Source organism: Clavelina lepadiformis, chromosome 8 (assembly GCF_947623445.1).
Source record: "Clavelina lepadiformis chromosome 8, kaClaLepa1.1, whole genome shotgun sequence".
Classification (NCBI taxonomy): domain Eukaryota; kingdom Metazoa; phylum Chordata; class Ascidiacea; order Aplousobranchia; family Clavelinidae; genus Clavelina; species Clavelina lepadiformis.
This window is the reverse complement of record NC_135247.1, coordinates 16,775,246-16,788,041: the sequence shown is the minus strand read 5'-3', so window position 1 is coordinate 16,788,041 and position 12,796 is coordinate 16,775,246. Positions and strand designations below refer to the sequence as shown.

Here is a 12,796-nt window from a genome sequence, read left to right as displayed (position 1 = left end):
ATGACGTGCCAACGTCAGTATTCTTGCGGAAGTGTTATGACGGTTTATGATGCCTTGTTGTTGACTTCCAAAAATTGCACCATCTTGGCTTATTTTGACCTCTGAATTCTGACGTATGTGTTTTCCCAATTGTTGTACCAACCAGTTTAAGCGATGCAAGGTTGAGGTAATACAGCAGACGTTGATCCCAGTATCTTCTTTGATCAGCTGTCCGTCTTTTTTGTGATCACAAGATCTTCACATGATTGTTTCTAACGCGAATGTTTTCCAAACTTAACCTTATGACGTATCATAGAGTCACGTGGTTATGGTTGTTACAGTGTGTTGTTGGAAGTATGGGACAAATTAGCGTTGAGACCAATATGATTAAAAAACAGTTATGATGAGCTCTGGGTCACGTATTCAGAAATAAAAAATAATCGACTCCGAAAGCAGTTGTTTATCTCCCAGTTGAGTGAAGTTACGCAGATATGTGAGGGAGAGGAAAAAATCTACGCAGACCTAACCAAGACATGTAATGTTCGCCATCCTGACCGCTAACTAGCAGAAGGGCGCCAAGTCCTGCTGCTGAAAAAATTTATTGCGTTTTTCTTCTTTCTCACTGTTCGTATTTTGTACCTCAGTTTTGAACCTGGTGCAACTTAACAATATATATGTACAGCGTGGTATCTTTGCAAACATGACTGGTAGACATGGCAAAAACAAAGACCGGTCTAGCTTATTAGACTCCTGGTGACACCCAACAGCAGCTAGTGCGAGCATCACCAGCCAAACAAACTTGGACGCCAATGCACCAAATAAATGGAAATGTTCATGCCAGCGCTGGCTTTTCGCATTTCTAGTCTGCAAACTACACTTTTATCTGCTCACACCTGACAGACCGGACGTTTTCAATTTATTGAAACAAATTTGAACACAACAATAACATTGCAATAGTAAGAAATTGCTATTAAAGCGATTTTTACACAGGTAGGTGTAAAAATGAAAACATTTGAGTTTGCAAAGGATTTTCGAAGTAACAGAAATGTAAAACTGCTGCATCTTGTTCACCCTATACCCCCTTAGATGCATGGAGTTGAAGCATAACTAAATATTCAGCGTTGTCTGTACTTAAAAAGAATTATTACTTAAATATGTTAAAATGTAATACGTGAAGCACGGGAAGAAACTAGCGGATACGAGTATAAAAATTACAAGTAAAATTAAGACAGTGCAGAAAAATTGAAATAAGTGAAGCTCTAAAAAGCCGCAGAGCGACTTAGGCAAAAGCTGGATGATCAATCTGCGATATTTTATTGGGTAATGCGATTACACTTACTTCTGATAAAGAAATTATACTCAAATGTTCATTACTTTACAGTTCCAGTTCCTTCAATCCTTGTGGCAAATTAAAATAACTTTCCAATATTTCGTCGGTCACCGCCGGCAGAGTGGCAGGTTTCCATGTGGGATTTTTGTCTTTATCAACTAGTAACGCGCGCACGCCTTCTGGAAAGTCATTGTTACGTAAACAGTTGCAGCCGATTCTAAAAACAGATGGTAAAAAATCCTTGTTTAATTGATATTCCATACCTTCCAACAACACTAATTGTGACACCTTTTTGCACCTCCCAATTATAATACATCTTTATTACCTACAGTAGTCATAATGGGTGTTTAGCTGTTTACTGCGTAAATCTAATACAGATAAATTATAAAAATATAAAACCAAATTTAGGGGTTTTATGTAGGGCACCTTGTAGTAGCATGTAACTGCCATGACAAAAACTAAAGTTATCAGCTCCTAAAGTCTGCTTTACAAATAGTTTAGCTTAACATAAAAGTTTTAAACCTGTATTCCATTTCAAGACATTCATCCAAATTCATGTGGTCTCCGAGCTTTAGCTGCTTGTGAGTGACCTTTAATGATGTTGGGGACATTTTCTTCATAATATTCAACTGTTCCAAAGCCCATTCACTTCCGTCTTTTTCCAAGTTCTTAAACAAGAAAAGGTAGAATTTCTTACTGGAACATTGCGGAGAAAACTCAAAGAAATCTGCTAGGTCATACCGATGAATACTGGTCTATACATGTAAACTCATGCTGAGCACACCTCGAAAATTTCTTCGACTGAGTCAGCGCAAAACAGCCTCTGTATGTCGTCTTCTCTGTCACGAAGAATTAAATAATCTCGTTCGCGTCCAGTCTTGCAATCTTCATGGTATTTCCTCAACAGCTATGAAAATATATTCCATGATAATTGTTCTAACTGTATCGTGTATGTCTCAAATTTTGGAAAAAGTTTGTTTCCATAAAATTCTGGAATGATTTACATCTGTAATATCTTGTGCTGACGGTGCTTCCAATGCGACCAGGTCATCCTCAAGTTGTGGCAAAACAGAACTGTGTACCATGCGTGTGGCAACCCCGGCTTTGTAAACGTCTCGTCCTTTTAAGCGATACCCAGTTAATGCGAGGTATAAACCGAGGTGCATGCTGAGACGAGGGAGAAAATAAGAGCCACCGACATCAGGAAAAAGACCTGGGCAGATCAGTCAATTGAGTTATTTCCTGCACATCCAGAGATTGCACATCAATGATTTTTATTTTATTACCTATTGCAGTTTCTGGCATTGAAAAAACCGTTCTCTCTGTACAGACACGGTTTTCACCATGCACTGATAAACCGACTCCACCACCCATTGTTATGCCATCAATGAATGCAATGTATGGCACATGACACGTCGCTATTCTGTAGTTTAATTCGTATTCTGATCGAAAGAAATCTTCACCTGCAAACAAGTAATATTTACAACATACACCTCCAACAAAAACTTGGCACCAAGCATTGTAATGTTTAAAAACATAGAATAATAGAAGGGTGAAAGACATTATCAACTTGGTCTTAAATAAAAATGATAAATGCCATGACATGAATTTCTAACAAATACTTCTTCTGTATATACCAGGAGAAAATTTGCCTTCACGAGCAGCTTCCGTGATTGAGTCAATGTCACCACCAGCACAGAACGCTTTACCACCCGCACCCTTCATAATAATTAACGTTGTACGTGGGTCTTCTTCCCATTCCTATAACATAAGATGCAAATAACAACACATATCATATAGTTTTAACAGTTGAAAGATCTAGAGTTCTTTGTATAGCTCAAAGGAATGTTATCTGTTAACTACAAATCAAAACGCATTGGATATTTATTTAATTATTATATGCCCGTTTCACAGTTATTTTATGTTTAAGCTGTATCAATATCAGTAAAATTGGTCACACTTGTGTTCAGTTGATGTGTAATATTTTGTTTGGATAGCAAAAAATTTTCATTGTACCTTCATTTTTGGGTAAATCTTTTTTATCATGCTTAAATTTAAAGCATTTAATTTTGTTGGGCGGTTTAAGGTGATTATCCTTGCACCACCCTTTTCTTCGAACAACACATCATCCTCAGGAAAGTTTGCAGAAGACATATTCCTGCACAGACACACGCTTGATGATCTTGAAGTGTGAGGAAATGCCTGTGCACTTTTGCTTAAATGTTTTGCAATAACTGACAAACGCGGAAGTCCTCTGATTGCAATCATATTGTGTTTTCTGCTTTATCTTTTAATTTGCTTCGTTCTTTTTGCTGAATTTCCTTAAGCTCTTTTTTTCTTGAGTCAAGAATAAACCTTTTGATCGCGAGAAAACCAGCTATTCCAAGGGGAAGAGCAAGTACCCTTGAAATATAAAAATCTAATGTACATACTTCATGAAGAAATATTATTTGCAATGTAAAGAGTAACCTATCGGCCTATACGACAAATACTTACCAACCCCAAAACGTTTTTACAAAAGGATTTCTTCGAGGGTAAACAGGTTGGCGAAAATCCGGTGGTCCAATATGTTTAGGGGTACTACCCATTTAGTATTGAAACAAAAGTTCATGCACTAGTAAGTCTTTGTTTGTTAAACCAAACCAAAATTGCTGAAATCATATAATAATCATAATTCATTCATGATAATCATTATCATAATCAATCATTTTATTTTTCTTCAAAGTGCGGTGGGGACAAAAATTCAAGCCAGTGGTTACTAACACGCGCCAATGAACAGGAAAAAGTGACAAAGTTGAAAAGGTTTCAAACGTGCTCAAGAAAAATAACGTTAACAATTGCTGGTAACAACTAGCACGGCTACTAAACTTATAATTAGATAAATCCGCAAAACAAAAGTTGAAAAAGTGAAAATTAAGCAGACAAGCAGGTGGTGTGTTGAAGCAACTGATGAATGAAAATTGCTTCAATGCTGTACATCAGTGGATGGGAAAAAAACACACCGCAAAGAAACCCCATCCCTGGCAAAAGCCCAGTTTCTGGTGGCTATAGCACTAAGGAAAGGTGTTATTGACTAGTACAGTACTAGTACTAGTACTGCCCGTTGAAACATGGCAACTTCTCAGGTACATTGACAGTGATGTTACGGAAAAAGTATCATCATAATCCATGTATCAGAATATCATCATAATCGTAATTAACGTTATTTTTTAAGGCTCTGTTGCGTAACAGTTGCTATCGGTGGATCAGATTGGAAAGTTTGCTAATTGCGCTGGGAATAAAAATTAACTGTGCATAATATGGCTACTGTTTCATTTTGATTGCACGGAAGACTTCTCACCCAGACCTGCTCAAAAATATATTTTATTTAAATATATTTAAATAATTCCTCGAGAATAATTTATTTTTCTGTTTTTTCGATCAGAATTATTTATTTTTCATTCTTTTCTTTCAGAATTATTTATTCGGCTAGCTTCAAAATAATTTATTTTACTTAAGTTACGGTATTAAGTTAATTTAAGTTAACCATGTCATCAAAACGACTCAATGTCATCAAAACGACTCACTCCTTCTAACTTTGAGTCGCAATTGTTTCTACATGCAAACAAACAACTGTGGGGAGTCAGTGAGGTCAACAAGATAATGAATGTAGTTGGTAATGACGACGATGAATAAATCATGTTGTAGAAAATAATTTGTTTAGTGAAGAATAATTTATTGTCAAACACTGAACGAATTATTTATTTTTTCTTTGAAAGCTTCGATGTAAATTATTTATTTCAATAAAAGCTTCAATGGAAATAATCTATTTCGAGAAAAGAAAAAGTGGAATAAATATAAATATTATTTTGAGCACCCCTGCTTCTCACCCAGTAGAAGCAATATTTCCAATCTGGTTGGCGGGTAATACACTTACCCTTTGTTGGTTGAATTTTGCGGTGATAGCACAATATTTTTTATAATTGAAAAGAGTTTACAAAGTGACTATTCCATTGGTGTCCGTTTACCAAAGTTGCTGAATCATAATACAATGAGTTACGCCTAGCTTAGTAATTTAATCATGAGAAGTGAGAGTTTGGATCAGAGGGGATTAGTTTTAGGTAATTTACATTTTGTATAAATTAGTACCTGGTTTTAAATTGAAAATTAGCATGCATTTCAATTAACTGATTAGTGTAATTGCTGTTTACGATAAGATAAGTAGCCTATCTACTTCACCGACTGCAGTTTACCAAAGTAGCTTTTTCCAAAAACGGCAGCCAAGAGTAATGAAAGTTGCATTTTTAGTAGGCCTATTGGAATAAGAACATTTTGGTCTTAAAGCATTAGGTTACATTGCAGGCTACATACAGACTTGCAACATGCAACCAATGACTAGGGCCTCAGTCAAACATTACAAAGATTGGAAGGAATTAGTAATTTTCAGTAGGCTACCGGGCCGCCTAATAACCTGGGCTAAACATAAGCTCTCAGCAAATGTCTGAATTTCCAGGCTGTTTATTAAACTATTTGCAAGTCCAATGATTTGTGTCAAAGTAGTCTGATGATGCAAGTCTTAAATCTGTACATCAGCCAACAAAACGACGAACACTTGCATGTATTGTTTATGTGTTTTAAGCTGACGCTGTCACCAGAAAATAACCCGTAAATAATTCGTCGTCATTTACCATATTCTACGACATTTTAACAGCTCTGTCTATTCCGTGTAAATAGTATCATCAGTTCATCACGTTACAAACACTTCCTCCACGAAATTGGACTGAGCAGGCCTCAGTGGCCTGTACTTTTCCATTACAAACATCTGTGCTGATTTCAGCAAGTCAAGCGAAACCATTCCTGGCAAGATCTATCGAAATCAAAAATCAACACCGAGTGCAAACTGCGAGTAAAATCGTAAAAATTTTGATATAAAAAAATTATTTAGCACCAACACAGTTGCAGTTTGCTTAGGAAACTAGTGTCAAGCGTTAAATTGGTAGCTACAAAATTTCATGAACAGCGATCATATTATTCTAATAAAGTGTTAGGTCACCAACGGATATGATGCGGCATTTGTAAACAGATACCCAAGGGCGTTATAAAGCGATGATGTACACTCTACAAATACTATGAGGTGACCCTAGATCAGAAATGCTATGGTGCCGATAACTACAAATCCGCTTTTTACATGGCGACATAACTGCGCTACCACGTTCACGTCAGATTATTTTTTTTTTCATTATATTTTCTAGTCACAAAATTAACCCTCTTGCTATCAAGTACGGTCAAAACAAACACAAAGAAAATTTTTGTATTCTTGAAGCCCTGTATGCATTTAGGCTAGACCTAAACCGTCATAGGCGCAGTAATAAACGAATAGATTACTTTCAAGATTGACAATGTCAAAAATACTAACTACTTCAGGTTTCATACAAAATGGGGAACTCACATACAATTGGTGTCCTATTAAAATGTGTTCCAAATGAAAAGCAATTTGAACCGCCACCGATTATAGTAAGGCGACAATTCCCTGTGTCGCGGCAATAATGTGCTTCGCTGACATGGCAGTGTATTCTGATCGGCCTGTTACAATAAGTACTTGGGAAAACGACAGTTTTGACCCAAGTAAAAGTTTTCAGATTCACGACAGCTACGTTATCCAACATATGTGACGTCATAATTTGCTGTGATGCTACTTTTGGAAATTTAACTCCTCCGACTAGGAGTAAAATGTCGTCATCAATGATATGAGAAGTGTGGCTGTACCGAGCTTCCAGCGGAGGGACGATGTTTAATCTGGTATGAAGACATTTGTACGGTTAAACTGATAGTAAAGATGTACAACTGTTATAGGCTACAAACAACAAAGTTTAACAAACAACATAAAAAAACAAAATGGTAATAAAACAATTTTCCTGGTATTTTATTTTCACCTACCTTTCAACATTGCACCCCGAGTTTTGATCAAACTCCATCATAAGAACATCATGTAGTGGTGCATGATCGCCGTCTAACCCTCCACTTGTTACAAGAACATTGGACTTCCATTGAGCTGTCGAGTGAGAGTGTCTGGACACTACAAACTTGCCAGAAACTGGTTTGACGGATTCCCATGACTTTTTCGGCAGGTTCAACATCCAACAGTCATTGAACACAGTATCTTTGCTTCGGCCACCGAACACAATCAGCCTGCCGTCACTAATTAAAGTAGCACTATGGCGCCACCTTGGGAAAGGACTTTCTCCCGTGGTCGATATAAGTTGACAGTCGTAGTGTGGCTGTGTCATTTCATCTTTTTCCACTGATAATGTAATTACTTGGACATCGTTTGAAGGACATTTAGGGGAAGTCCTTCCGCCAAACATTACATAACACTCCCCGCCATTATAACCTGAATATCTTGATAAGGATGAAAACAATAGGGGTGTTAGCCTGCTTTTAAGAGGCAAACATTCCACTGATTGTCCTGTTTTTACATCCAGTATTATGACGTCAAGCCTTTGATGTGATTGGTTCCTTCCGAGGTTAAAGGTTGCTGCAGGTATACCAAAACCACCAACTATAAGGGCCTTGAAAGAAAGTTGAATTGCTATATCAATTTAATATTGGCTAGATACGGCACTTTTTTAATTTTATTCAACTTCCTGAAACAATGGCAATAAAACCAAACATATTAAAAGCTTACTATACTAACAGTGTATGTAAGACGACCCATAACACTAACCTTTTGTTTCAATAAAGTATTGTCTTTAACTATTGCATATGAGTGACCAAACAATTGCAAATTTTGCTTTTCCTTTTCTTCAGCAGAATTGTTCCATGTATCGGTCAATGTTGGCTTAATCTCAAGGGGTTTTTCTGCACAACATGTAAGTGCTTGTCATTTTTGTAAGGGCTTCTTATCGAACGTTAGTTTTGGTAAAAAATCTTAAAAATACGTATAAATTCTTATAAATAAGTAATGAAATAAAAAACATAATAAAATTTTTACAAATAAACTAAATTAGAAGAAAGATTTTTATAGGGACAAATGAATATAATTTGATTATAGTTAGTTACATTTTTTTTTTTTGATTTTTAATTTTTATATATCTAAAACACAACTTAAACCTTGGAAAAAAAATATTAATAGTCCAGCCTGGGGCTCACTAACCACAAGTATTCTGCTTTCTCAAGTCATTGGCAAAGATTTTAGAGCAAAAATCCTTCAACAAAGCAGAGGTAGAGTTTGTGCTGCAGAGAGCAAAATAATGCAGACACTTTTGATGCCAACCCTCGTACTCATCAAAGAGTTCTAATTGTTCAATCCTCTCTCGTTCTTTAGGTGGCAAGTTCATGTAGAATGTGTGCATGTCTGTTGACGTGCAAGTTTGGAATCCTAACCGTCTGTGTCTTGCTTCATGATCACATAAGGTTGGAAAATCGTTAATTGATGATAATGGGCTTCCTAATGTCTCAAAGTGTCTGTTGAAAATAGCACTTGCATCACTAGCTCTTAAACATAAACACATTTAACAAAAATACTGTGTGTATCATGTACAATTCAATAATACAATAAATACAATTTTATGAAATTAAAAAACCTAGACTTAGAGGTAAAACGAAGCATAATTATGAAATAAAATCCACAATTTCAACGTATGCAATTGTAACCACCTGCACATAACACGTCCAAAGCCATCATCGGGCAACATTTGTTCATAAATAAACACAAACGCATTTTTGAAGGAATGATTTACCCAACTTAGGATCCGTGAAGACTGAGAACCAGTTAAGTACTGAAAAAATGAAACAAAATATTTAGTATGATAAAGGTGAAAAGACTTAAACGAGAGATGTGTTACACGAGTTGCCTACAGAGTACCCTTTAATCTAATGACCTACTGTGAGAACAACTTCCGACACGAATAAAGTAGGACAGTCAAAATCAACATCACAGCTGCTTAGAAGTTTACTCAAATTGACTCCGACATCTCTTAGATCAAATCCAAGTGCCAAATAATCTTGGGAACTAAAAACAATAAACAAAATAGTTTTGCCAGTTACCAATCCAAACAATGAAAGTTCTCTCAACATTCTTTCTACAAAAAGCACAGTAAATTATCCTAACCAAATGACAGTAAAAAATATTTGTATTGGTTTATGAAACCTAGGTTATTAAAACAATTACGAACATTCATAAAAAAGATCTTTACCATTTGTTTCATTTTGGAATGAATATAATAAACAGCTATAGTATAAATAGCAGTGCTAAGATATAAAGCAGCAAGTTGTTACATGATTTTGTAAATACAAAGTAATGTCACACCTGTATATAACATGCGGAGAATTTAAGCTTGTGTTTTCTTGTTTAAGCAAGTCATTAGACTTAGCTAGATTGACCTTCCTCTTCATAACTTCAGGATAGTCGATTTCAACAAATATGACTTCACGAAAATCATCATAAAACTTCTCTCTACTCCAAAAGTAAGTTGTATCAAACCCGGCCCCCAAAGATATAACTTGCTTTTTCCCACGGACACCTTAAAATTCATTAAGTAAGAATTGTATTTTTGAAATTGATCAACCATGACATAATGAAGACAAACCTGAAAAAAATTGACTTATGATATAAGATGCTGTTTTGGCTCTGATATAGTATCCTCTGTTAATAAGAGGGCTTCTACGACTGGCTTTTTTCACAAAGAATTTGTAATATGCATCCTTGTGGTAGCCATGGTTGACCATAGAAAGCTTGCTCACAATGCTGCTGTCGTTAGTCCCTTGAACCTTCAGAAAAAATCAAAAATTTTTGGTATATCTTCAATATTTCTGTTCTTATGAAATATCCGGTTGTAGACTCAGTGAAAAATATGTTATTTTTTGCTGGGATATGTTTGAATAATGGTGAATGAGAAAGCAAACGCCTCACAAGTACGCATTTAATCATGGAAATCTTACCACACTAAGACCTTTCAAAGAAAATCTCAGGGTGCAAGAGTAAAATACATAAATATTAACTGTTGCAGAGCTACAATGTTCTTTTCAATTATAAAAATTGTAAATTGTAATTTTTCAAATTGTTATGTTACAAAAGTTTGTATGTACTCCTACTTTATCAGGCGCACTGAAACAAACTTTCCAATAGGAGCTATAAATTGTGAAAAATTGTTAGTAGAAACCTACAAGTATTAACAATACCTGTAAACAATTGGATGATACTGAGTCCATCATGCACACTGCACTCGGTCAATGTTATCTGTCATGTGTATCAATAAAACAAACAAAATTTCCAAAACCAACTAATTACCAAGATCACTAAAAACTTGTATTTATATCTTGATATTAAGCAGAACAACTCAACTTAAATTTTTTGATATGGTAAATTCTATAAAATGTTAATTCTAAAATCAAATTCTACGATATACCGGTATGGCAGTGGCCTATCTATCTCTACAGGCTAGTCCTAAAACGAATTAACTGAGCAACCTACACATCTAAAGCTGATTTGTAAAAGCACCAGAGAAAAAAATTTCTGTGCTCAACTAGGAAATAAAATGTTTTCAATTCTTGGGGAAGGCTTTTAACGTTTGCAACATTATTTGATTACATCTGTGCATAACACTTATACAGACTTGAGGCTCATATTATTACCATTTTAAATTAGTTAGGCATGTTATACATTGTTAAATGTGGTAGCTCAGTTGTAATAGATATCAATCTTGTTGGTGAGATACTCTTTGTGACATGATTTAATCCTTGCTTGTTATTAGCCCGACCAACTTCTTTGCAGTCGCTTTAATAGGTATATGAAGTCAGGAATATAATTATGACTAGGCCTAAATTAAACGTGGAACCAATAAACCCAATTCGATATAGAAAAAGATCTAATTCATCAATACGTATTTTAATTATATTTTGGCTGTGTTATTTCCATTAATGAAAGTAGCAGTAGGTCAATTTATTTTCTGCACAAATGCAAAAAAATCTCCAAAACAGAAATGCTAGCCATGTGTGGTGAGTGGTCAAAAGTGGAGAAATCGTTTTAGGGGTTTTTCCTAAGTATGTTTTTTATTTAAAAAGATTAAAATTGGAAAGATAATAAAAAAGTTATAAATAATTCTCATTTTTAATTAGAGCAACAAAGTTTTATATAAAAAATGAAAATATACTTAAATTTGGTAAACTTTCACCTTTAAATTTCTTTAAAAAAATGCAAAATAAAGCAAAATAAAAACGTTATTAGAAAAATTTTGGAAGCATAGCTACGTAATTTTTTCACTAATCATATTATCTAAAAGATGTAAGAAGTTATTTTGATTAGAGTGAAAAACACTTGCAAAAAAATTGTTTTATTCAGACAATGTTAAATTAACTGAAAATTTATTTAAAAAAATATTTGAAATAGTTTTTAATATCTGTGCTATGTAATTTGTTAAAAAAGTGAGTTTTAGGCTGTAATGATTTTGTAATATCTGATTTATTTACTACGATTTTGGGTGTTTTTGCCTGAATTGCAACATGTTCCATCACATTTGCTATTTTAATAGGCATTACGTTTATCGTTGTTTAGTCAAATGCTCCTTTCAACAAGATTAATTATTAATTCCGTTCGTGTGGCTATTGCATCAGGATTTCAAGAAAATATACACATCAAAAACAAAATAAACTTGCATGACGCAAGAATTTGCTCCCCCCCTTTAGACTATATAAGCGTTAAAAACACGAAGATTGATAAGCTATGCATTGGTTTGATCTGTCACTTCTGTTTGTCTGTTGTTTCAAGTTTTGAATGTCGAAGAAAAATAATTGTAATAACTAGGGCAAGTTTTTGTTGCACTAAAAACGTGAGAAAGTTGCACTTAATTTTAACAAAAGTTGCAGTAAAAAGTTGCATTTATGCACAAGTTTTTAAAAGCATTAGGGTATGAGATATTCGAAAGGATCCGTTGTATAACCCAACAGTTTAAGATTTGCAGGGTTTCTGCTTGTTCTGTTTCTTTCTTCGCTATACAATCGATCATGCATACATTTTTATGTTCTTTAGGTTTGAAACCTACATGACAGGATTTCGCTGTCAGCTCCTGTAGAGCTGTCAAATTTTGTACTTTCCCATTTCACAGACGGCCTGGCGAGACCGCCGAAAATAACATTTTTTGCCGGTACGCAGCAAGAAAATAACGCAATGCGGAAATAATTTTCCGCAAAAAAACAAATAGCAAAGCGTTAACCCACCCCTCCCCTCCCCCCCAAACAAGTCAAATACCCCACCCCAAACCCTCCAGGTCTGCAACTAACTAAGCAATCTCAACAAAAATTGACCTCGAAAGACTAGACACAACCTGTTTCCGTTTGTGCGGGCTTGGCCAAAAGCCAAGTCATACTTCCAATTCTAATTTAGTTCGGGCACTGTCGTGCTTGGCTGGGGTTGTTAAACTTCTAGCTTGCAAGCCAACTGTTGCGTCATAGATAACATTGAGATGCAGCTAATCCAACACATATCTCTTTGTTATGCAAAGCAAAGAGAAT

At 35.2% G+C, this 12,796-nt stretch overlaps 2 protein-coding genes across 2 annotated transcripts; both read right to left on the bottom strand.

Moving 5' to 3' along the window:
- Nucleotides 1-878: 878 nt before the first annotated feature.
- Nucleotides 879-3,989, bottom strand: LOC143468397 (3-hydroxyisobutyryl-CoA hydrolase, mitochondrial-like). Its single transcript, XM_076965584.1, has 8 exons — nucleotides 3,806-3,989; nucleotides 3,326-3,712; nucleotides 2,947-3,070; nucleotides 2,596-2,772; nucleotides 2,314-2,522; nucleotides 2,094-2,216; nucleotides 1,832-1,977; nucleotides 879-1,526 (listed from the first exon to the last, which is right to left on the bottom strand). The coding sequence occupies exons 2-8, from the start codon at nucleotides 3,575-3,577 to the stop codon at nucleotides 1,355-1,357; spliced, it is 1,203 nt and encodes a 400-aa protein (XP_076821699.1). The 5' UTR covers nucleotides 3,578-3,712; nucleotides 3,806-3,989; the 3' UTR covers nucleotides 879-1,354.
- Nucleotides 3,990-6,605: 2,616 nt separating this feature from the next.
- On the bottom strand, nucleotides 6,606-10,622 carry LOC143468385 (tRNA wybutosine-synthesizing protein 4-like). Its single transcript, XM_076965566.1, has 9 exons — nucleotides 10,469-10,622; nucleotides 9,877-10,057; nucleotides 9,597-9,810; nucleotides 9,173-9,299; nucleotides 8,945-9,066; nucleotides 8,442-8,752; nucleotides 8,013-8,146; nucleotides 7,226-7,857; nucleotides 6,606-7,084 (listed from the first exon to the last, which is right to left on the bottom strand). The coding sequence occupies exons 1-9, from the start codon at nucleotides 10,499-10,501 to the stop codon at nucleotides 6,709-6,711; spliced, it is 2,130 nt and encodes a 709-aa protein (XP_076821681.1). The 5' UTR covers nucleotides 10,502-10,622; the 3' UTR covers nucleotides 6,606-6,708.
- Between the last annotated feature and the right edge of the window lie 2,174 nt (nucleotides 10,623-12,796).

Coding starts and splice junctions, on each gene's coding strand:
- LOC143468397 (XM_076965584.1), bottom strand. CDS start 3,577: ATGATTGCAATCAGAGGACTTCCGCGTTTGTCAGTTATTGCAAAACAT. Junction 3,071..3,325: donor AGATTTACCCAAAAATGAAG/GTACAATGAAAA, acceptor CTTATGTTATAG/GAATGGGAAGAAGACCCACG. Junction 2,523..2,595: donor AATGCCAGAAACTGCAATAG/GTAATAAAATAA, acceptor TGATCTGCCCAG/GTCTTTTTCCTGATGTCGGT.
- LOC143468385 (XM_076965566.1), bottom strand. CDS start 10,501: ATGATGGACTCAGTATCATCCAATTGTTTACAG. Junction 9,300..9,596: donor TCTCCGCATGTTATATACAG/GTGTGACATTAC, acceptor TATTGTTTTTAG/TTCCCAAGATTATTTGGCAC. Junction 7,858..8,012: donor ATACTTTATTGAAACAAAAG/GTTAGTGTTATG, acceptor CTTTCTTTCAAG/GCCCTTATAGTTGGTGGTTT.